At 42.0% G+C, this 24,598-nt stretch overlaps 1 protein-coding gene across 3 annotated transcripts in view; it reads left to right on the top strand.

Annotated features, from left to right (window-relative positions):
• Positions 1 to 24,598, top strand: part of PTPN13 (protein tyrosine phosphatase non-receptor type 13) — a 181,211-nt gene that overhangs the window by 132,813 nt on the left and 23,800 nt on the right. For 2 of the 3 annotated variants that reach the window (XM_087724069.1, XM_087724070.1), the window contains exons 22-32: positions 1,181 to 1,312; positions 4,040 to 4,485; positions 6,791 to 6,928; positions 11,651 to 11,744; positions 12,870 to 12,955; positions 15,117 to 15,279; positions 16,343 to 16,557; positions 17,782 to 17,880; positions 18,417 to 18,769; positions 19,646 to 19,820; positions 23,109 to 23,267. In XM_087724069.1, the coding sequence (XP_087580195.1) occupies positions 1,181 to 1,312; positions 4,040 to 4,485; positions 6,791 to 6,928; positions 11,651 to 11,744; positions 12,870 to 12,955; positions 15,117 to 15,279; positions 16,343 to 16,557; positions 17,782 to 17,880; positions 18,417 to 18,769; positions 19,646 to 19,820; positions 23,109 to 23,267 (2,060 nt within the window). The remainder of the gene's footprint in view (positions 1 to 1,180; positions 1,313 to 4,039; positions 4,486 to 6,790; positions 6,929 to 11,650; positions 11,745 to 12,869; positions 12,956 to 15,116; positions 15,280 to 16,342; positions 16,558 to 17,781; positions 17,881 to 18,416; positions 18,770 to 19,645; positions 19,821 to 23,108; positions 23,268 to 24,598) is intronic. The other variant, XM_087724071.1, reaches the window with a different exon arrangement.

Here is a 24,598-nt window from a genome sequence, read left to right on the forward strand (position 1 = left end):
ACCTTTTTGTTTTTTTTTCTTTGAAGACATTTCGCTTCTCATCCCAGAAGCTTCTGCTTCTTCTTGGTCGTTGAAACGTCTTCAAAGAAAAAACAAGGAAGTCCAGTTGCCTCCTGAAAAAAGCACTTTTGGGATAACCATGACCTGGATGGCTGAGAATCTCTATAGACTTTTAGCTATACAACTTGGGATCCACACCCTTTGAATGGTGTGGGAGTAGGAATGGATTTCCAGAGAGAAAAAATTGCAGACTGCAGGAACCAGGAGTGCTAACTCAAGTGATCCTGATGACACAGATAAACTTCCAAGTGCTTCAATGACCCTCTAAAAGGATGCAAATGACCAGCTGTCTGCAAAACAGATAAATCCTTCCATTCCCCACTATCCTGTCAGAGTTGAAGAAGCTTCTTGAATCAGAAGCGAAACGTCTTCAAAGAAAAAAAACAAGAAAGTGCACTTGCCTCCTGAAAAAAGCACTTTTGGGACCACCATGGTCTGGATGACTGAGAATCTCTACACACTTTTAACTATACAACTTGGGATGAACACCCTTGGAACGGTGTGGGGGTAGGAATGGATTTCCAGAGGGAAAAAATTGCAGACTACAGGAACCAGGAGCACCACTCAGGTGACCCTGAAGACACAGATAAACCTCCAAGTGGCCTCAACAACCCTCTAAAAGGATACAAATGACCAGATGTCTGCAAAGCAGATAAATCCTTCCATTCCCCACTATCCTGTCAGAGCTGAAGAAGCTTCTTGGATGAGAAGCAAAATGTTTTCTTCTTCAAAGAAAAAAACAAGAAAGTCCAGTTTCTTTTAGAAGGACATAATTCTACTAGTCTCATAAAGAGAAGTCATTCTGGAGTCATACCAAATGTTGGTCCTAGTCACTGCCCTTTTGGAACTCTTGTTCTATATAAGATTGGAGAATTTCAAATTCTTGTAAGGGAAATTAATCTTGTGCATTTGGTTCTTCCTGTTATTAGTTACTAGGGTAATACATTTCATAATGAGTTTACCATGTTTTGCTGCTCCAGTTTAATAACATTTATGCTTGGAAGAATGTTTCCTTGCACAATACAATCAGTGATAAACTTTGCAGATATCGGTAGAGGATAGTAAATTTTAGAAACATCTATTCTGGATTGTTAATTTTTGATTTAATCCATCTACATAGGAGATCGTCTGATTTCAGTAAACAATGTGAGTTTGGAAGGGGTCAGCCATCTTGCAGCTTTAGAAATTATTCAGCATGCTCCAGAAAATGTGACCCTTGTCGTTTCTCAAGCTAAGGATGGATCTGTTAAAGGTATTTCCCGAAATAAAACTTTTTTTCCAAGTTAACAATTCATATATAGCAACTAGCAACTGGCAATTCTTTCTGTTCCATTCCTTATCTTGCTTTTTCCAGATGCTTTTCTGTACAAGGGTGCTTAAATAAGCCACTATTAGCACTGTTTGGCTTAGAAAGTGTAGTGCAGGAACATAGCACCTACCTGTTCAGGTAGTCCTTGAGTTACTCAGTGGTAAGATGGGCAGCCAATAAATTTGATAATAACATAAAGTAAAGCAAATAACCATAATGTTATATATATATATGATTGTTATGACTTACATTATAATGTAAGTCATAACAATCATAAAATATGATTGAGCTGATTTTTATCAATTTTTGGCGGTGATCATTAAATTAATGCAGCGGTCGTGAGAATACCACAGTCATCAGTGAGAATGCTGCCATTGTGAACCCAGTGTTCACTATGGCACAATTTTGCAAAACACTAGAAGTAAGTGCCAATTTTTGACAAACCTGTCATAAGCCACAGTCATGTGACTGTGTCACACCCAAAATGTGTGACTATCTGAACTTCAGATCCAGATCATAAGTTTCCTTTTTCAGGTAGGTCAGTCCCTAAGTGACCAGTTGTAAGCTGAGAACTACCTGTAACGCCAAAAACAGCAACCGCTTGAAAAGGTTGTGTGGCTGTTCTCCACAGCTATTAACAATTTCGGGAAAATACAGACTTGCATTAAGGAATTTCAGGCAAGGGCAATATTTGCACCATGTTTTCCCGAAAATAAGACAGGGTCTTATTTTCTTTTGGCCTTATTTTTGGGGTGGCCTTATTTTTGAGGTGCAGGAGGCAGTGAGAATGGTCACCGCATGGCTGCTGCTGGGTTGCGCATCGCTGGGCCTGAGGTTCTTTTTGCAGTGGCCATTAGCGTGACAGAAGGGGTGCAGTGGCTAGGGTTGCAGGAGCAGCCATTAGGTAAGGCCGTGTGGCAGTAGTGGGTTTCAAAAAAATTTAGAACCTCTTCTGTAGGTGTGGCCTGCTTTGTGGGAGTGGCTTGCCAGCCATGTGACCAGGTGGGAGTTGCTTGCCAGCCATGTGACTGCATGGGCGTGGCCAACTTGTAAAATGTGGTGAAACTCACTTAACAACGCTCTTGCTTAGCAACCAAAATGTTGGCTCAGGAACTCTGGCATTGAAGGGTGCAAGTCTTAAAGCTTTCAAGTTACAATACCCTTGCACCCCTAACTCTGTTCAAACTTGACAGCTTTAAGACTTGTGGATTTCAACTCCCAGAATTCCTCCTCTCTTTCTTCATCTTGATGATGTGCGGACGGGCGTGGGGAGGGAGCTGGAACCGGTTTTAAACGGCACTGTAGATTTGTGGAACCTCCTCTATAGAAGAGGTTAGAACTGGCAGGAACCCACCCTTGGCGTGTGGGGTGAATGGGGCATGTTCCCCTCTCCCATTCCCCCCCTCCCGGCCTCACCTCCTCACTTTGCGTTGTTTGTGCGGCAAGCAACCAGAGGAAATGGCAGGGACCAGCTGTGCATGCATTTAAATATTTTCAGGAAGGGCTTATTTTCACGCATGCACTCAAAAGCCAGATTGGGTTTATTATTTGGGTAGGTCTTGTTTTGGGGGAAACAGGGTACCCCCCCCTCCCCCATGTCCTGAAGTCCCTTTTTGTGTTCAGAAGCACTGCACAGCCTTTGTTACCATTTCTATAAGTGGCCCCTTAGCTATAGTCTCCACAGTACAAATCTTGCCAATTAACAACTGGCATAATCAACTGATGAAATTGGTTTCTGATAGAAAAATAGAGGGAGGGGGAAGAGCAAGAGCAATCTGAAAGGACAGTCAGGGGAAGACCAATTTCTTTCAAGGTGATGGAATCATTCTGTGGCTGTTGTTTTTCTTCGTATATCCAAATACTTGAACTCAGGTCTAGACTAAGATGGCTGAGGTAGGGATGTGGCATTCCCAAGGCAGATTATGATAATTTGAAACAGACAATACAATTCAAAATAGAAGAAGAATGGAGCTAATAAAAGTAAAAAAAACAAAGACCTAGAACTGTAGCAGCTAAAAACTTCATATCAAGACAAAATAGACAAATTATTTTCACAACCAGCTGAAAGGCCATTAAGGGAAGAATCCCATGGGCTTTCTGAGCACGAGGGGCTTAGTGTTCTCTGAGTTTCCAAATTTGTGGGGAGCTCTAATTTATATTTGTTTTCAGGCTTATAAATTCTCTTATTGACCTTTCCTTTGAGAACGATCATTTTGGACTCAAAAACTGAAGCGTGGGTGGGATTTATTTGGCTGATTCAGAGATATGTGCAAATATGTACATTTTTATTTCGTATAGAGACCCTTACTATCATACAAGATATAATTATCCTGGATTAGTTATTACAGTGAATGAACAAATAATGGCTAGCAGGACCAGAGGGGAAAAAAACCTAAACCAAACCAAGTCATGATTTCGGATCTTCTATTACTAATAACCATAGTTCCATAGTTAGACTAAAACAGAGAGCTTTGGTTAACAGTTGCAGGAAATAAATAAATCCTAGAATAACAAGATGTAGAGAAGGAAACGAATATATTGGCTGGGGAATTCTGGGAGTCAAAAGTCCACCCATCTTAAAAGTTGCTGAAGTTAAGAAATACTGTTCTCTGTCGCATCTGTGTCTTTAAAAGTGATAAATTTATTATTGGTGTTTCGATTTACCCTTAGGAACATCCAGTCTCCAAAGAAAGGGATATTTTAAAAAGCCTTCCTTGATGACAGACCATGAGGCTGAGTCCTCTTCAGAGGAGCAGAACTGGCCAGTGAGTCAATGGAGACCCAACTCTGGAAGTTTGCCCGGTATTTGCTCGGGCAAATGGGGTGGGAGTCTCAGCTCCCAAGACTCCAGGACTGAGAGTGCTACTCTGTCTCAGACCCAAACCAACCACAGCTTTGGCCACCATGTCAATGACCAGCAGGATTTGCAACGTTCCAGTAATCCTCTCCTGGGGGCCCCCAAATGCAGTGAGAGGAATGGATCTTCTTCAGATACCAACCTGATCAAAACCAAACTGACTGGCATGCCGGAGACCCCTGACTATTCTGACCGAGGGGATTCCGACATGGATGAAGCCACTTACTCCAGCAGCCAGGAGCAAACTGCATTGAAAAAGGTAACATTCATTTCAATTGTATGGCTCTTTTCCTCTAAACCGGGGGTGTCAGACTCGTGGCATCATTTTTATTTTTTTTTATTTATTATTTAGTTTGTCAAACATGTACAAGACAACAGGTATAAGTATAAACATGGACATGAACCAAGGAGATGAGTACAAATAAATGGGAAATACAAATCATGTGACTGACTGATGTCTAATGGATGTTGTTATAGCAATAGCAATAGCAGTTAGACTTATATACTGCTTCATAGGGCTTTCAGCCCTCTCTAAGCGGTTTACAGAGTCAGCATATTGCCCCCAACAACAATCCGGGTCCTCATTTTACCCACCTCGGAAGGATGGAAGGCTGAGTCAACCTTGAGCCGGTGAGATTTGAACAGCCGAACTGCAGAACTGCAGTCAGCTGAAGTAGCCTGCAGTGCTGCATTTAACCACTGCGCCACCTCGGCTCTTGTTACAAATTCTCTACCCAATACTCATATTAATACAGAACAGATAAATGAAAATCAGTCTGATAAAATCCAGACTAACTATAATTAGCACAAAGAATAATGAAAAAAGCCATTAATTTGGAGAAGTCACATTATAACTGATATGCACCTGTAGGATAATAAAAATGAATGAAGCATGGAGTAGACTAGGAAATATCTAGCCACATTATGGGCACTAATGCACTTTCAGTGACTCAACAACGAATCCAAAGGGGGAAAAATACTAACAGCAGTTCAGTCGGGAAGACATAATCACAGGTTAAATACTATAACTTCATATGCAGGTGAGCGAATACTTTTGGCAATGTAGTGTATCACTTTCCATGTCCACCTAACCTAACCTTTCGCATTCCAACTTCTACCTCGTGTTTCTAACAATTGATAGAATCTATTTCATGTAGCATAGTATTCTGTATCTCCTTTATTTTTTATTTTTAGCATTAGTCTATCCATTTCAGCACAGACTAGTGTCTTCCTTATCATCTCCTTCTCTGAAGGGGTGTTTTCACTTTTCCACTGCAGCGCATACACCATTCTTGCTGCAATCAAGATGTATAATATTAGGTATATATGTTTAGCAATATGTCCCCAAACTGTTGGAAATGTAAACAAATACCTGGCACATACTACCACATGTGGTGGACCTGCATAAAGGCAAGGAAATCTTGGATACAAATTCATACGTGGTTAGAAAAAAATGGTTAGACAACATATAGAGTTTAAGCCAGAATTATTTTTAATTAGGCATTATATCAGATGGCTATGATAAAGGGACAATATACGTAATATTACACATCTTGAGCTGGTTAACTTTCTGGCTACATGATGTTATGTTGAACATCTGTCCTTGTGTAGTGGAATTGAGTCCAGATTCCCAGGAGAAGAGGATGAATTCCAGAGGAGCAAGAGACAACTCAGATATTTTTTTGTGAAAAAAGAGAGTATAAAGATGGCTCCTCCCCAGTAGTTCCCAGAGCATAGGCCTGGTGTTAGCATGCTTTAATTTGCCAAGATTCTGTCTGTGGAAAGGAATAATAATAATAATAAATCATTTAGAAGAATCACAATGCCTTTTTTGGTTGTTGTTTTTTTTCAGGTCATCTCCTTGTAATATTTTTTATTTTTTTCATTTTCATACACTCACATGTATACTGTGCATAGCCAACACCATACAGTATTAAACAATAATTGCATCAATTCCTCTTGTCAACAATACCCCAGAAAATAGAAACCCAATATATTTCTTCCACTTTTTTGGTTTTTAAAGTCTGACCCTATGTGATTATAGCATGCTAAACTGTTCAGCAAAGTTTTCTTCACCTGCACATATATTGGCATATTGATTCCTTCGTTGTAAAAATCAGTTTGTGTAAAACATCTTATCTTTATTACATGTAGATGAAAATTACATGGGGGTAAAAATGCTTATATTTGATTATAATGCTTTTTTGATATATATCTTTGTGTTCTATTTTATGTAGGATTTTTTTTTTCTGTTTCAATCCCTTGGTTATCTCAGTACAGATAGATAATCCTTGTTCAACAACTGGTTCATTTAGTGACCATTCACAGTTGATGAAAAAATAACTTTGCCATGACTTCTCGCATTTATGACCTTGGCAGGACTACAAACCAAAGGAAAGCTAAAGTAAAATTGTAAGCAGCTGTGGTTTTACTTAGTCAGTGCTTCACTTAACAACCAAGTTACAGTTCCAATTGCGGTCATTAACCATGGGCTACTTTTAAATACATTGTTATCATAAATTATTTTTTAACAGGGTAACCTTTTTGCCTTTTTTTCTTCTTAGATAAAGGAACCTTCCTTGATGAATTTCTTCAGCTCCCTGAATTCTAAAATGCCTCTTAAACCTGGAGATATCTTTGAAGTCAAACTGGTCAAAAATGAGAATGGCTTGGGCATAAGTGTTACGGTACTGTTTGACAAGGTTTTTAGCTGGTTTATCTTTTTCTCCACTCAAAATCACCTGTTCTAATTTATGATTTACAGAGAAGCAGTGGAGCTTAAAGACACACTGTCAAGTACTTGCTTGCTGCTAATCTTTATCTTTCTTAACCATCCTAAAAGTTATGCCAACCTGAATGTAGTTACAGATCTGTGTAGGGCAAGTGAATACATAAAAACAAATCAGTTTTAGGCTCGACATTTTCCCCTCCCGCAAATAGCAAAACTTAATAAATGCAGGCTGTGTAGACTTCAGCCATCAACAGACACATAAAGATAAACAAGATCTACATACCATTCCAAAGAGACAATCAAGAAGCCAAAAAAAAAGGCCAAGGGGCCTCCTTTCCAGCAATCAACCCCGAAATAAACATAGGTTAATAGTAGACAAATAATCATTACATAAACAATGACATAATCAAGAAATTACTAACTCAGAAAAACAAGTTAACAATAAAGAGCAGCTTAATCAAGCAACCACCAAGACTGCTCCCAGCAACTCTGACAGGGCAAGCCACTAGTGCAGAGGTGTCAAACTTGCAGCGTCACATAATCATGTGACGTATCATGACTTTTTTCCTCTTCACTGGATGGGCATGGCCACCATGTGATACATCCGGCCTGCAATGGTGTATTAACAGAGAGCAAACCCTACTCCCTTCCATCACTGATGATGTTACCTAGCCAGGTAATAAAATGTTTGCAAGAAAAGAAACAACTCGGAGAGATCATCAAGGATCCCCCCCCGCCCCCCAGTGTAGCCTTTGTAATGTGCATCTTTAAACACACACATATGTACAGTATGTCAATCAGAAAGGTCACCGGTTCGAATCCCTAGCACCACGTAACGGAGTGAACTCCCATTACTTGTCCCAGCTTCTGCCAACCTAGCAGTTCAAAAGCAGGTAAAAATACAAGTAGAAAAATAGGGACCACCTTTGGTAGGGACGTTGCAGCATTCTGTGCACCTTCGGCATTTAGTCATGACCATGGAGACGTCTGCGGACAATGCTGAATCTTTGGCTTTGAAACTGAGATGAGCACCACCCCCTAGAGTTGGGAACGACTAGCACATATGTGCAAGGGGAACCTTTACCTATATGTATGGGGACATGGGCATACATGCATATATACCCGAACCCCTTCCAACCATTAATTGGAGATCAAAGTACTTTCACGTCTCCCATGGTCCTCTTCTTCTCAGATCTTCCTTTCCCGCCCCCCACCCCCCCGGCCACCTACCGTGATCAAAATGTCATCCTCAATTGCAACCATCTACACTTCCACCCTACTCTGAGTTGTGCCATCCCCAGCATTAACCAGGGAAGACATCCCTAGTACTTTTTCTACCCTAAAGAAAGCAGATGTCAAGCTTTCTGCTAGCTTTTGCCTTCTTCTGTTGGTCAACTGTCTGGCTCCGTAAAAGAGCTGAGCACAGCAAAAGGGACAATTGTGCGGTGCAGCAAAACCGCTGACAAGGAAATAACAGGCAAAGCCAGTGACTCCCATGGAAGGCTGAAGAAGACATTATTATTATTTTCATTGAAAAAAAACGGTTTCTGCATCATAAATAAAATAGTATTCCTGTATATGCGAAGAAGCTTGAAAATAGCAAAGGGGGGGATGTGTTGATGACAAAAATGTGTCGCAGAAAGAAACAAGGCACATCCACAATTGTGTAGTAAGTTAAAAGAAATCAAAAGTAGAAAACAGGGGCAACAAATATTTAAAGCCAAGACGAAGGATCATAATAAAAATGTATGTTTAGAGCAAATGCATCTGCTTCCTAACAGCTGGAAATACCAATTTGCCCAGGATAAAACCAACAAGGATAATCTTATAGCACCTTGAAGGTTAATCTTTATGGCAAGGGAGAATGTAATTAACTCCCCAAAATGTTGGCAAGTGTATATACATGGCCATAAGAATAAGGGAGAAAATACCAGGGATAAGGCAGCTAGGAAGGCAGCCTAAGAGGATTCAGTTAAACAATGAAAAATAAACAGTGCCATCGTAGTTTGCAAAGGACATATTAATTTGCCAAACAGGGGTCAGAATTTCCATTTGCTTATGTATGACATCCTCATTCTTTGCTAGTGTGAGTTTCCCACAGCTGTCCTAACATACAGAGCTAGTTTAATTTACATGGAGATTATGCTCACGATTACAGTCCCCTAACAGATTGCTCAACTTTTCATCCCTGCAGTAAATCCATCGAGACCTGTAAGTTATTTATCTAGGTTTACAGTGTTTTTAAGGGCGGGTTATATGCAAGAAAACAAAGGGGGCTAAATGAATTTCTCAGGCATCCCATGAGCGCCCTCTGGTGATCAGAAAGCAGAGCATCCGTAATAACGTTATTTCTGTTTGCTACATAATCAACGTCAAAGATTCATTGGTTGCAAGGCAGAGGGCTTTAAACTTTTTAAAAGGATGATATCGTTCCCCTTTGACTTTCTTGGCATACAGGAAGTTTTTATATGGCATTTCTGGCCTTCCATGTTATTTTATTGTATTTCACTTTGTATTTGATGGCGCCATAAGGAATTGCATGCCAAAACATCTAAACACAGTATTACCCTACTGTAGTATTATTATTCATCCTTCTTATTCTTTACTTCTTTACTTCTCCTTTTATTGGCATTATTATTATGTTGCTTTGCATGCACATTGAGTGCTTCTGTACCAGAGACAAATTTCTTGTGTGCCTAATCACACTTGGCCAAATAAAGTATTCAGTTCAACTCAGCTCATTCTCCTGTGTGCTGCTTGGGGAATCCAAGCATGGGTTAACTTTGTCCATTAGCCTAGAGACTGAGTTATGTAAAACTCAGCTCAATTTGTTTCCAGTTTTAGAAGATTGTAACCAACTTATTTTAGATGTATGCACTGTGTGTAGTACTACTAGGCAATGTCTCTTTAAAGAAAGTTCTAATCTAGAAGATGATGCATGATGATGGCTTCTTGCATTGATTGCTGCTTTCGAGTATCAGAAACTGCTTTTTAATGGAAATATTTGGATCAGAGGTGTTATTCAGCAGGTTTTGACCAGTTCTGGAGAACTGGTAGCGGAAATTTTGAGTAGTTCAGAGAAGCGGTAAATGCCACCTCTGGCTAACCCCGCCTCCATCTATTCTCTGCCTCCCGAGTCCCATCTGATCAGGAGAGAATGGGGATTTTGCAGTATCCTTCCCCTGGAGTGGAGAGGGAATAGAGATTTTACAGTATCCTTCGCTTGCCATGCCCACCAAGCCACACCACGCCTTTACCTTAAGTATATTTATAATACTTACTAGCTGAAGGACCAGTTTGATATAGTAGTTATGGCACTGGCTTTGAAACCAGAAGATTGAGTTGTAGTCCTGCTTTAGCATGAAAGCTGGCTGGGTGACTTGGGTCAGTCATTCTCTCCCAGCCCAACTTACCTCACAGGTTGTTATAGGGAAAATAAGAGGCAGGGGCATTACGTATGTTATCAAGAGCCATGGTGGCGCAGTGGTTAGAGTGCAGTACTACAGGCTACTTCTGCTGCCAGCACTTTGGCAGATGGAATCTCACCAGGCTCAAGGTTGACTCAGCTTTCCATCCTTCCCAGGTGGGTAAAATGAGGACCCAAATTGTTGGGGTCCATAGAGAGGGCTGTAAAGCACTATGAAGCGGTATATAAGTCTAAGTGCTATTTGCTATCTTGAGGCAGGATATAAAGCTAAATACTTGCAGAACGCACCGCTTATGATTAGACAAAACATTACTAAGAAATAATACATACAACTATGCCTAAACAAAGATATTTTGTAAAATTTGAAGTTAATGTCTAATATTCTGCCCACACATGAATGACTGGCTAAGAATAAGTCAGGAAAACATATCAAGAATCTATAAAAACATAGAAAATAATGAAGAAACTATAAACTTGTAGCTATTGAATATTACAGGTAGCCCTTGACTTTTGTTTTAATGAACGTTCAAAGTTACAAGGGCACTGGAAAAAGTGACTTATGACAATTTCTCACATGAGACCCCATGGACAGGTGATCAAAATTTGGATGCTTGGTGCTGACATATTTATGGCAGTAAAAATATCCCAGGGTCAGGTGATCACCTTTTGTGAACCTTCTAACAAGCAAATTTAATGGGAAAGCCAGATTCACTTAACAACCATGTTACTAACTTAACAACCGCAATATTTACTTAACAATTGTGGCAAGAAAGGTTATTAAATGGGGAAAACCTCACAACCACCGTACTGTGTAGCAACAGATATGTCGGGTCAGAAGTGGTCATAAATCAAGGACTACCTGAACATACTCACCTGCGTAGGTTTTTAGATAAGCTAATCTTAACAGTCGTGACTATTTCAGTCCATGTCTAAAGTCTTTATAATGAGATCACCTTCTTTCTCTTTATCTGTATTTTTTCAAATTGGTAATTTCAAGGTGTATGAACTTCAGTTCCCAGAGTTCTCTAACCACCCATGCTGCCTGAAATTGGCCTGTATCTTTAATTTGTGTGTAACTCAAAAACCATCTGTTGTCCTTGGGAGGTTTAGTTTGTCTGCTTCTTATTTCTGCTTGAAACGCTTGCACGAGTTGGGCAATTGCATGGACTACTTAAGCCATCGGATTTAGCTATCAGTATTTCAGTTCTAGTCTTCTGGTAAGAACATATATTTTGTGTTAATGCCTTTTTTAAAAAATGTCTGTAGGGTGGCGTGAACACCAGTGTGAAGTATGGAGGACTTTATGTGAAGGCAATCATTCCTAAGGGAGCAGCCGAAGCTGATGGTAGGATTCAGAAAGGTGAGTATCAGGGTAATTTGGTTGCTGAAAGTATCAAAATGTGGAAGGCTTAGGCCCGTAATGGCGAAACTATGGCACACCTGTGAGAGCGGGCACACAGAGCCCTCTCTGTGGGCATGCATGCTGTCGCCAGTTGCTCCTCTGGTTTCTGGAGTGTGCTTGCATGCCGGCCAACTGATCTTTGTGTGTGCCAAAGCCCCGGAAATCCAAAGACAACTGGCCAGTGTGTGCTGGTCAGCTGGTCTTCAGGTTTCTGGAGCTCCGATGCTCACGAAGACCAGCTGGCTGGCAAGTATGTGCGTGCCAGAAGACCAGGTGCCCAGTGTGCACATGCGCACCAGACAGCTGGTCTTCCAGTTTCTGGGACTCCGGCACACATACATGCCCACACTCTGGCTGGCCTGGCCTGAACAAAATAAAATAAATGATTGATTTAATTGTTGATTTTAATCTATTTTTAAAAATGTTATTGTTAATATTAATTGGGTTTGTTTTTGGATACTCTATCTAATTTCCTTTTTAACTTTTGTAATATGTGTTTTTTTTTCAATGTTGTACGCCGCCCTGAGTCCTTTGGGAGAAGGGCGGCATATAAATCCAATAAACAAAGAAACAAACTCCAGTTTGGACACTCGGTGCTGAAAAGGTTTGCCATCCCTGGCTTAGGCTTTCAAGAAAAAGGCCTTACTGCGGAGAGAGTAGGAGAATTGGGGTCAAGAGGCCAAGTGTCTTCAAATGCTGTAAGATAAATCAGTGCTTCCAGTTAGCTTTAGCAACGTTTCTTTAAAAATCTAAGTATTATATTTTACATTCTTGGAACCAGTTGAGATTATCATATTCATGTCTGCTTGTAAGGATGGCTGCCAAATTTGGCCTGCATATATTTGGTTGAACACTAGATGACAGCAAAGCAGTGAGGTTTTCTGTTTTTCTGCCTACCTTTGCTGCTATCTAGTGGTGATTTTGAAGTGTTGCAGTCCAGCTTTGGTTATGAGGGTTCAGAAGTACTTCTTGATCTGTAAATGTCTTGCTCAAATGAATGGCTATTGAATTAAATATTAGATTGTGGCAGGCCTATCTGTTTGCTTCTCTTTGTTGTTATAAATATCTCTTATTGGCTATTAGGTGACCGAGTGCTTTCTGTTAATGGGATCACATTGGAAGGAGCAACACATAAACAGGCTGTGGAAATCATGAGAAACACTGGCCAGGTAGGAAATGACAGTCATCTTGACTTTGGGCCCTTTACGTTATTATAATCCCGGGAAGGAACAAGAAACCATATTGAAACTTATCCTCAGTCATATCAGCAGTGCTTACTCTAGTTCCATGATGACGAACCTATGGCACCTGTGCCACAAATAGCACGCAGAGCCCTCTCTGAGGGCACGCCAGCTGTCGCCCCAGCCCAGCCCCACCGCGCATGTGCACGTGCCTCCTGCCGGCTAGCTGGTCTTTGGGTCTCTGCCACACATACGCAGGGGGCAGTGCCTTCCCTGATCTGCGCAGGTTCCCCCTCTCCGTGCATCCCCCCCCTGTGCGCCCTACCTTTCTACTACATTTATGCTGCCCGTGCCTTCCCGACCTCGGGAGGTTCCCCTACGCCCAGCACGCCCTTACCTTTCTCCTCCATTTCTGCCACTCAGACCAACCTGGAAGGCAAAATGGGGCACAGGGATGCTGCGCGAGGGCCCCGCGCGCCCCATTTTGGGCCTGGAAAGCTTTCTGCACCAACGTGAAAACAAAAACAAGGCATGGGGAGGCAAGGCGCATGCGCGGAGGTGGGGGTGCATGCCTGCTTTCATGCACATGCCTGCTTTAGGCACTTGGCACCGAAAAGGTTAACCATCACTACTCTAATTGTTCCCCTTGAAAAGGCAATTCTGTTTAAAAATATATCTGTGTATGAGCACAAAGGCTAGGCTGATAATTCAGAGATTCCCGTTGATTTACCAGTTTGATTCAAAGAGTGGATCAATTGAATCAGCCATCGGACTGAAGCCTTTTTTAACTTTGGTGTTTTTAGGTTGTCCTCTCCAGAACTGTACACAGGCAGTCCTTGATTTATAACCACAATTGGGAGCAGAATTTCCATTGCTAAGGCAGGTGGTTGTTAAGTGAGTTGCGCCTGGATTTACAACCGTTTTGCCACGGTTGTTAAGTGAATCCATTTGGACATTAAGCAAATCTAGCTTCCCCCCATTAACTTTGCTTGTTGGAAGCTGGCTGAGAAGTGTTGACAATGGTGATCACATGATCCCCGAACAGTGCAACTATTGTAAATATATGCCAACCAAATTTTGATCTTGTGACCATGGAGATGCTACCATGGTCATTGGTGCGAGGACTAAGTCATAGTTCACTTTTTTCAGGGCTGTTTTTTTTCCCAAACAGTCGCTAAGCAAATGATTGTAAGTTGATGGCTATCTGTAATGAAACCCTTCATCACTTTTTACCTCTTCTGGCAATAGCAATAACAGTTAGACTTATATACCACTTCATAGGGCTTTCAGCCCTCTGTAAGCAGTTTACAGACTCAGCATATCGTCCCCAACAAACCGGGTCCTCATTTTACCCACCTCGGAAGGATGGAAGGCTGAGTCAACCTTGAGCCGGTGAGATTTGAGCAGCCGAACTGCAGAACTGCAGTCAGCTGAAGTAGCCAATGAGAGGTTTTTCTGTTGTTTGGAATTATGGAACAAATGGAGAGAATCTCAAATGTTCTCACTATGTAATACAATACAATAATACAATAGCAGAGTTGGAAGGGACCTTGGAGGTCTTCTAGTCCAACCCCCTGCCTAGGCAGGAAACCCTATACCGTTTCAGACAGATGGCTATCCAACATCTTCTTAAAGACTTCTAGTGTTGGGGCATTCACAACTTCTGGAGGCAAGCTGTTCCACTGATTAATTGTTCTAACTGTCAGGAAATTTCTCCTCATTTCTCAGTTGCTTCTCTCCTTGATTAGTTTCCACCCATTGCTTCTTGTCCTGCCCTCAGGTGCCTTGGAGAATAGCTTCACTCCCTCTTCTTTGTGGCAACCCCTGAGATATTGGAACACTGCTATCATGTCTCCCCTAGTCCTTCTCTCTATTAAACTAGACATACCCAGTTCCTGCAACCGTTCTTCATATGTTTTAGTCTCCAGTCCCCTAATCCTCTTTGTTGCTCTTCTCTGCACTCTTTCTAGAGTCTCCACATCTTTTCTACATCGTGGGGACCAAAACTGAATGCCGTATTCCAAGTGTGGCCTTACCAAGGCCTTATAAAGTGGTATTAATCCATCTTCAATTAATTCTGTAGGTCGGCCATCACACCTAAGTGCGATCTGATGATTAAAGCTCAAGTCAATTGTGTTTCCCTCTGTAGGAGGTCCATCTAGTTCTAGAAAAGGGCCAGCCTCCAGCCTCCAGAGTCCATGCTCCCACAACGTTGCAGTGCACACCTACAAACGAACCCGGCCATAGTGCGCTCTTGGAGAAGCCTGTGAAGAAGACTTCAAGTGCCAGAGAATACAACTTTGTCACTGATGGTGAGATTCTGTCCAAATACAACTTAAAAAGGAGAGATAAGAAATAAGGTTTGGTTAGAGCCATAACAGTCTAATATGTCATAATGTGGTTTGTTTCGCTCTGCTGTACAAACTCTATTTGCAGTTTATTGAATAAAACCTACGAAACCAAATAAGACTAGGTATGCGTCCGATCTTTAGTTTTAGAATATCAGACAATAAGAGCAGAAAAGCTGTACAAGAGACATCGTAGAACCGTCTTTATTCGATTGGTCTGCATTTCAGAAAAATAGTGCTTTGCTTATCAATTCCTCTTCCCTTTTTATTTTTCTATTAAAGGCGTGCCTTTTTGCTTCTCACTCTGTCTTGCTTAAACCACAAAAAAGTACGCTCCGTCTTTGTAATACTCATCGTGTTTCATTTTTGCAGGATCGAATCTGGGTCAGTCCCGATCCTGCAACGTTATTCTGGGACACATATATTGGCCTTCATTCTTGTTTCATATTTACACTCTACATCCCTATTGCAGAACCAGATTGTCTAATTCTATCGCCAGCCTGCCCTCTTCAAATTGAACTTGGTTAAATAAATAAATAGATGTTTGCATTTATGGTTTTAAACATTATTGCTTTTATTGGAATGGTGCTACTCAAGACCGGTCCCCTGGGGGGAAAAAGAATGGCCTAAAAACAAGTTAAACAATGCTTCAAACCACAATAGTTTAAATCATAATCTATTTTTCACTGAACATCTATAAACTACTTCTTGGTTCCTGCATTTTTTTATCTGTCCTGGAATCCTAACACTATTTTCAGATGGATCTCATTCTCCAAGTGTTTTATACTGTTTTCATGCCGTTTTCATACCGTTTTCATACCATTTTCATTCTGTTTTCATACCGTTTTATTTCATACTGTTTTCATACTGTTTGCAGCAACCTAGGTTACATACCAAACAATGTTCAGCTTTTGGATTGTTACAGATACACTTTAGCTTATTCAGATTCAAGGTGTAGGATGAGCGGATACAGATTGAACTGTCAGCATCTTCAGTTGCGCAGTAACATGGTTCATTTCCTTTTCAGACAATACATTTGAAGTGAAACTCGTGAAAAACAGTTCTGGCCTAGGCTTCAGTTTCTGCCGTGAAGATAGCGTCTCCCCAGAACAGCCGGGTTCCAGTATAGTCAGGGTGAAAAAGCTCTTTCCGGGACAACCAGCTGCAGAGAGTGGGCAGATTGAGGTCGGAGATGTCATCATGAAAGTCAATGGTTCTTCTCTAAAAGGATTATCTCAGCAGGTTAGTGCCTTCTACCCTAAAGGTGTTCTGACCTAGGCTTCTCCAAAAAGCACGAAGCAGATTCCTGGTCCCAACATAACCCCTTTTATTAAACGAATGTGAATTCCTCTCATTCACCTTCAGCAAAGGCCTGGCAAACAGTCTTTCAAAGGTGAATTTATGACCACTGGCCTTATCTAGCTTGGAAAGGTGCCATGCAAATATTTTCCAAACGCAGTGCTGTGCAAGGAAAGACTTGGTACAGAGTCTCAGATTCACGGATAGATCTTCACACTCCTGAAACCAATGAACGAACGAATGAATGAATTGTTTCCTGAAAAAGCCCAATGCCCTTTCGCTCCTCTTTTATTTCCTACGGGAGGGGCCATTCACCGTCCACCTATGGCTTTACTCCCAAGTCGACCCTGATTCCTGAGCTGTTCTTTTCTTCTGGCAGCTCTGCGCATGCGCACACTGGGAACAGGCTCCAGCTGTTCCTCTGCCTCACTGCTGTCTAGCTCCGTAGGCAGCTGAGAACTGCCAGACGGTCTTGGCCCCCTCTCTGCCTCCAACACAAGGCCTTCGTCCGAGCCTTCTCCAGCCCCCAGGACTGGCCCATGTTCCTCCCCAACCTCCTCACTGTTTGACTCTGCTGCTAGCTCTGCTTGCCTCTGGCAAGCCACAACAGAAGGTGAAGGTTCATTCTCTGAGTTTGTGGATTGGTTTCTGAACATTTCATTGTCAGGATAGGTAACATCTTCAGCAGAGTTTAGGGGATGTCCTTCCATTTATAAGGACTTTGTGTGGTCAGTAGGTTTTGTAATTGGTCAGGTGGGGGGGTGTCAAGTGAGGGTCTTGTAATAGGTCTTGCGATGGATCAGGTTAGGTGTGAATCATCAGTGGGGGTCTTGTGATGGGGAGGTTACATCAGGTGAGGGTCATTGAGAGGTGACCACACACAAAGCCCTTATAAACACAAGAACAGCCTGGGTAACAAAATATTTGGAAACCACAAGCTTGGAGAATAAACCTTCACCCTCATCCTACAACTGAGCTTACAGATATTTGCCACTATTGCAAACCACCTACTGTGTCTTGAAATCAGTCCTTGACGTATGTGTGGTTCAGTCAAAGTTCAAGTGTGGCCTTCAGCCCAAAAAGATTCTTCCTCCCTTCTTTAAGTGTTACCCTATTCGTTGCAGGCAGTTGCCAAATGTAGCTTACGAATCATGTTTTGCCCTTCAGGAAGTCATCTCAGCTCTCAGGGGAACATCTCCCGAAGTCACCCTTCTCCTCTGCAGACCGCTTCCTGGAATATTACCGGAGATTGATCCTACGTTATTGGTAAGAATTAAGAAGTATACTTGGCTTTTTGTGAAAACAGAGTCATGATGGTTTCCAAAGATTTAACCTTTACAGGATCACCCCAAAAATATAATAGTTCATGAATATTATACAATACAATAGCAGAGTTGAAAGGGACCTTGGAGGTCTTCTAGTCCAACCCCCTGCCTAGGCAGGAAACCCTATACCGTTCCAGACAAATGGCTATCCAACAACTTCTTAAAGACTTCCAGTGTTGGGGCATTCACAACTTCTGGAGGCAAGTTGTTCCACTGATTAATTGTTCTGTCAGGAAATTTCTCCTCAGTTCTAAATTGCTTCACTCCTTGATTAGTTTCCACCCATTGCTTCTTGTTCTACCCTCAGGTGCCTTGGAGAATAGTTTGATTCCCTCTTCTTTGTGGCAACCCCTGAGATATTGGAACACTGATAACATGTCTCCCCTAGTCCTTCTATAAGTCCTTCCTATATTCTGACAACCTTTTGGGGATCATTTGCCATTTTGTCAAACAATTATTTTCTTACCCTTATTCTAGACCCCCATCCATTCCCCACCACAAATATTCCCCAAAGCGGGCAAAGAAAACCTGCCTCTCCCTAATGGAGAGCAAGATGATAGCTCTGATGAAAACGAAGCCCTTGGCCAGAGCAAGAAGATCAGGTCCCCTTCTCGGAGAGACAGCTACAGTGACAGCAGCGGGAGCGGAGGGGAGGAACCCACCACAAACCCAGCCAGCCCAAGGTGGAATTCTGCTTTGTATCAAACCCCAAGCCAACCAGCACCTCAAGCGCCTAGTCCTTATGAGACGTCCAGCAAGCAAAAGGAAGCGATCCACGCAGCGTTTTGCTCTCCCCACGAGTCATCTAGGAAGCAAGACATGGAGAACAGGCATGTTACATTGGTTGGCTTCATGGCATGTGGTTTTGCTTGTGTTTTATTTGTTCAGTTGTGTGATTCTGAGACCGTTCAGACTTCCCGAAGGCAACTGGCAAGTTGCATGTGTCTTCTTTGTGCATTTATCAAAATAGTGAATTTTGATTGCATTTTTGTAACAAGAGGCATGTTTGTTGTTGGCAAAATGTTCCTAGCCCTTGTCTAATACACTTGTCCTCCAGTTCATTTCTGATAATGCAAACGCAGTGAGCTAAGAGAAAAGTCTTTGGGCAGGGGTCAGCATCCTTTAACACTCAGAGCCACAAAGGTCCTAACCAGAAGCTTCCTGTTCAATTCTGGAGCCAACCAGAAGACCGGTTCCCCCACCATAGAGTCTCCTCCTAGCGTGGCACCCTTTTTCCTCTATCTGTCTTAACCGAAAGCCTTATCAATTGTGAAGCTGACCGGAAAACCCACCCCCTTGCCATAGATCCTCCTCCTGGCGTACTGTGCTCCCCCCCCCCGCCTCAACTGGAAACTCCTCTCAAAATTGTGGTGCCAACTGGCGACAGGGAGCCGCAGCAGAGAGTTGAAAGAGCCCACATGTGGCTCCAGAGCCACAAGTTGCTGACCCCTGCTTTGGGCTAAATAATAAGAGATAGAATGGAAAACTGCCCTCGCCACACTCCTCTGGGAAACATTATGCCCTCTTTCTCCCATATGAAGATAATAAGGGTGGCTTAACTGGGATGGAGTGTCCTGAAAGCCTCATTTCAAAACTGAAAATTTAATACAATTAATAAATCCCCGTACCTCTGGAGCTGGCAACTATATCAACTCTTGTCAGTGACACTGGAAATAATCTTTTTCCTCCCTTTTTTTGTCTTGTAGCAATCCTCCATCACCTCTGTTAATGGAACTGTCACCCATAGCAAACCAAAGAACCGTCACGCTTAATTCTGCAGAAGAAAAATTCAACTCTTCTATCTCTGACTTCACATCTCCACAAGGCAGATTGGCACCTCTTTTCAATCACCTTGAAAAGCACGCAGATGAATATGAACCAGTAATTCCTACTTTTTTCCTGATTGTCGATTGTGGGTATGGGTATGGGTAAATTGCACAAATTCAACAAAATTCAGGTTACTTAGCTGAAAAGCTGACTAGGGAATTCTGGGAGTTGAAGTTCATATATCTTAAAATTGCCAAGCTTGAGAAACGCTTATCTGGCCAATTGTTCAAACCGAGGCTTTCCAAGAGCATGAAGCAAACTCCTTGTCCTGAAAAAAAACCCAAACTTTTATTAGTTTACTATGAATTCTGCTCATTCACATCCAACAAAGTCTTTCAAAGGAGGATTTACAGTCACAGACCTTATCTGGCTTGGAGAGCTTGGCAAGGAGTCTCAGAAAGTCGCGAACCAATGAAGTGAACTAATTGTCTCCTGCAAACTCCCCTCCCCTTTTGCTCCTCTTTTATTTCCTCTGGGAGCGGCCATTCATCGTCCACCTGTGGCCTTACTCCCAAGTTGACCCCTGTTCTTTAGCTGTTCCCTTCGTCTGGCAACTCTGCGCATGGACACACTGGGAACAGGCTCCAGCTCTTTGTCTGCCTCACTGATGTTTAACTCTGAAGGCAGCTGATACTGGCATACGGCTGTGGCCCCCTCTCTACCTCTGACACAGAGCCCTCATCAGAGCCTTCCCCAGACTTCAGGACTGGCCCATGTTCCTCCCCAACCTCCTCACTGTCCAAATCTGCTGCCAGCTCTGCTGGCTGCTGGTGGGCCACAACACCAATAGCCATGGAGCTTCCAGATGGTTCTCCATCCAGTTGTTAACCATACCAACCTTGCTTTGCTTCTAAGATCAACCTGATTTGACTATGAGTGGGATATTCCCTAATGAGCTCTCTTTTTGTCAGTGTTAATTTGAAATAGGGGAGGAAAGAATTCTATATTCTTGTAATAAGAACGTTAACTCTTTTATATGGAGGACAAAAGTCAAAGAGAAACTTAGTAGAATGAATAGAAATGGAGTGAATGGTCAGAAGCTAAGCTGATGAAGATGGAAACATAAAGTTTCATTCACCTTTAATCCTCACAAATGTCAGTGTAGCTCTTTTCGATTTGAAGAGAATCTATTTTTTCAAGCAGAAAATTGAAGCTTGATGTCTCCAACCTCATTGTTGAATTGGTCCCTGGGAAAATACCCCAACATCCTGATTTGCATACTTACAAATAAGTACGCTTTGCGCTGGTTTTCCCCTCCCTGCCGAAAGTTACTAATGGTGCAGTATGAAGATGGAAGTCTCTAAATGTGTACAAAAACACAAGGAAAAGAAGAAGGAAAAAGGATAGGATATCAAGCAAAACAGTAATAGTAAATATTAGAAAGTAGGAAAAAATGAATAAAATACGTTCTATCAGAGAGACAGAATTATGTGAAGGTGCCGTTAAAGTTAAGCTAAAGTTAAAGTTAAGCTGTTAAAGTTAAAGCTAAAAGCCAGCGTGATTTAAGTAGTAGACTAGGGCAGGGGAAGCCCAGCTGAAATCCCCACCTCCTACTTGAAGTTCATTGCATAATACTGAATTATGCATCACTCCTTAGTTCCTGCAAAATTATTTGAGCCAATTGTTGGGTGGATAAGTTTCGTGAAAGAGAAATTATGTTCACTGACTTGAGTTTTTGAAAAGATGACGAGGTATAAAGTCTCTTCTTAATAAATAAATGGCTGTGTTGCACGACAGCTGTCAGTTCACAAGCAATCGGTTAAGCTTCAAATGTTTCTTGTGGGATCAAGATACCCATCCAGAAAGATAATTGCCTACTGCATTACTGCTATTTATTATGCTGGCTTATCAGACCTTCTGGTGTAGATATAACACCAGCCTATAAAATTCACCTTATAGAGGACCGAATATCTTCAAAAAGTATCACAAGAACCCTTAAAACATAATTGTTTTGACAGTACAAGTGAAGCATGCCTTCAGTTTTAATCTTAAAAAGCTTGTTCTCTTGGGTTGAGAGATGCCTAGCAGGGATAACACCACCACAGACTGAGATGTTGCTGAAGCAGCAGATTCTGTAGAATGCCTCTCAGAAGTAACGTGAAGGGCATGGTAGGTCCTTCAGGTTAACATTGACGGATGGAAAGTCAAAATCAACATAGAAGATCCATGATTATCTTCCGGATTCAATGTAGGACGCCCAACACTGATTTTCCCATGCTTTATTTTTATTTACTGGAGAAAGAGAACGATAGGAATTTCTTTTCTTGTTATTAATATACTACTAAATGGAAGAAGAAGAAGTAAAGAAGCTTCTTGGATGAGAAGCTAACTGTTTTGAAGGAAAAACAAAGTCCAGTTGCCTTTTGAAAAAGCCCCTTTGGGACAACCATGACCTGGATGACGGAGAATCTCCATAGATACTGAATGGAAGGAGTTTGTTTTTTTGCATAAGTTAATTTACTCTTTACTCTATTGCAAAAACAGAAGGAAGAAAGCTACTATGCAACTAAGAGAAACTTTGGGGAGGAAGATTTATTAAATCAATGATGTTTTTTACTCTACCTACATTTACATTTTCTATTACGGTCAGGTAAAGGTTCCCCTCGCACATATGTGTTAGTCATCCCGATTCTAGGGGGCAGTGCTCATCTCTTGTTTCAAAGCCAAAAAGCCACTGCTGGTCCCTAGGGACGCGGTGGCTCAGTGGCCAAAACGCTGAGCTTTTTGATCAGAAAGTCCAGCAGTTCGGCGGTTCAAATCCCTAGTGCCGCATAACAGAGTGAGTTCCCATTACTTGTTCCAGCTTCTGCCAACCTAGCAGTTCGAAAGCATATAAAAATGCAAGTAGAGAAATAAGGACCACCTTTGGTGGGAAGGTAATCGCGTTCTGTGCCCCTTCAGCATTTAGTCATGCCGGCCACATGACCACCAAGATCTCCTCGGACAGCTCTGGCTCTTCAGCTTTGAAACGGAGATGACCAATGCCCCCTAGATTCGGGAACGACTAGCACATATGTGCAAGGGAAGAATCTGTACTTTATTATGGTCAGATTTAGAATCTCTACACAGAATGTTTTAACTAACAGCAGAAAGGTTTTTGGATCTGAACTTCCCATCTTATGTACCTTTTCCATTTTATATATTTTTTAAAGTCTGGAAGAAAATAAGCTATTTTTCCTATATCCATATACAGATTTTATGTAAACCACCTGTGCAGATATTGACTAAGCTGTATTATCTCCTCTTTTATGTTTTCCTGCTAGATGCACATTAGATGCTAAATGTGTACAGCACCATCATGCTTTTCACCCTGGTATATAATAAAAATCTCTTGTTCTTTAGGAAGTGGAACTCCATGTAGTTCTAACTAAATCCGAGAAAGGTAGCCTTGGCTTCACGGTGACGAAAGGCAGTGACAATATCGGCTGTTACATCCATGATGTAGTACAAGATCCTGCCAAAAGCGATGGGCGGTTGCGACCCGGAGATCGTCTAATCAAAGTGAGAAACATTTTCAGATTTAAAACATAAAATCTGTACAAGAGAAAAGGATTTGGAGCAGTGGTGGGTTCCGGATCCCGGTGCAACTGGTATGGTGCAACAGGGCCGGGCGTCCACCACATGCACGCGCGCAGCACACGCACAGCGTACTTACCTTCTGCGACACTCCAGCTGCTCGGCGAAGCATTGCGCAGGCACCGTATGCTCTGTCTGTATGCGCGTAAGCCCTGATCAGTTCAAATACAGGTAAAGAGGGCGAGTGGGCCCTCCAGAGCACCGTACTGGAACTGTACCTGGTGCTCCCAGCAGGTACCGTTACGCCCGTACCGGGGCATACCGTCGTATCTTACCACTGAGGGAACAGAGGTGGGGTCCCGAGCTGCTACCAGAGCTCTTTAGGTTATGCAAATATGGTGTCAACTCGCAATGTTGTCATAGTCGGAGAAGGGGAGGAGTGCATTCCACGCATACTGTCGGCTCACATCGGATCTCAGATTACTGCAGCAGGCTTAGGAGTGACCTCATTGGGGATGTGATTTATGACACAGACTGAGGGGAAGGAAGGAACAGGGTTAAAGTTCAGCTATAACGCAAACATTGTGCATCACTAACTCAAAATTATTGTTTGATAGCATTTTTCTGAAGTGCATATCTGTTTGAGAACTATTGGAATGGTTCTTTGCAATGGCTTTAACTGGTGGTGGTGATTATTATTGTTTATTCAGCTAGTATCTTATGAACCTGACATCATTTTCCCCTTCCATTCAATCATACTTGATTCTCGGAGACTGCCTGGACAGGTTCTTGCTGTTTTTTTGGCAATGTTTTCCAGAAGTGGTTTTGCCATTGCCTCCTTCCTGGGGCTTAGAGGAAAGTGTCTGGCCCAACGTCACCAATGCTGGCTTTGTGCCTCAGGCGGAAGTAGAATTCATGATTTGCCAGTTTCTAACCTGTGCCATGACTTCTACGCCGAACTGGTTCTCTATATCAGTGTTTTTCAACCTTGGCAACTTGAAGATGTCCGGACTTCAACTCCCAGAATTCCCCAGCCAGCATTCGCTGGCTGGGGAATTCTGGGAGTTGAAGTCCGGACATCTTCAAGTTGCCAAGGTTGAAAAACACTGCTCTATATGACTATAAGTTTGTGTTATAAAACACGACAAGTATCTTTAATACTGTGAACTATTTGACTAATGTTTCTTAGTTTCAATTATTTTTTTTCTTCATTTGTGTTTTCTTCCTTCTTTATTAGTTAACAATCATTTTTATAGTTTACAAATATCTATTGACTTCGTTGAAATGTATATAAGCCCCACATCTTCTCTTCTCTC

This window comes from Thamnophis sirtalis, unplaced genomic scaffold, assembly GCF_051295495.1.
Source record: "Thamnophis sirtalis isolate CommonGarterSnake01/CBP01778 unplaced genomic scaffold, rThaSir2_p1.2 scaffold_10, whole genome shotgun sequence".
NCBI classification, from domain to species: Eukaryota; Metazoa; Chordata; class Lepidosauria; order Squamata; family Natricidae; genus Thamnophis; species Thamnophis sirtalis.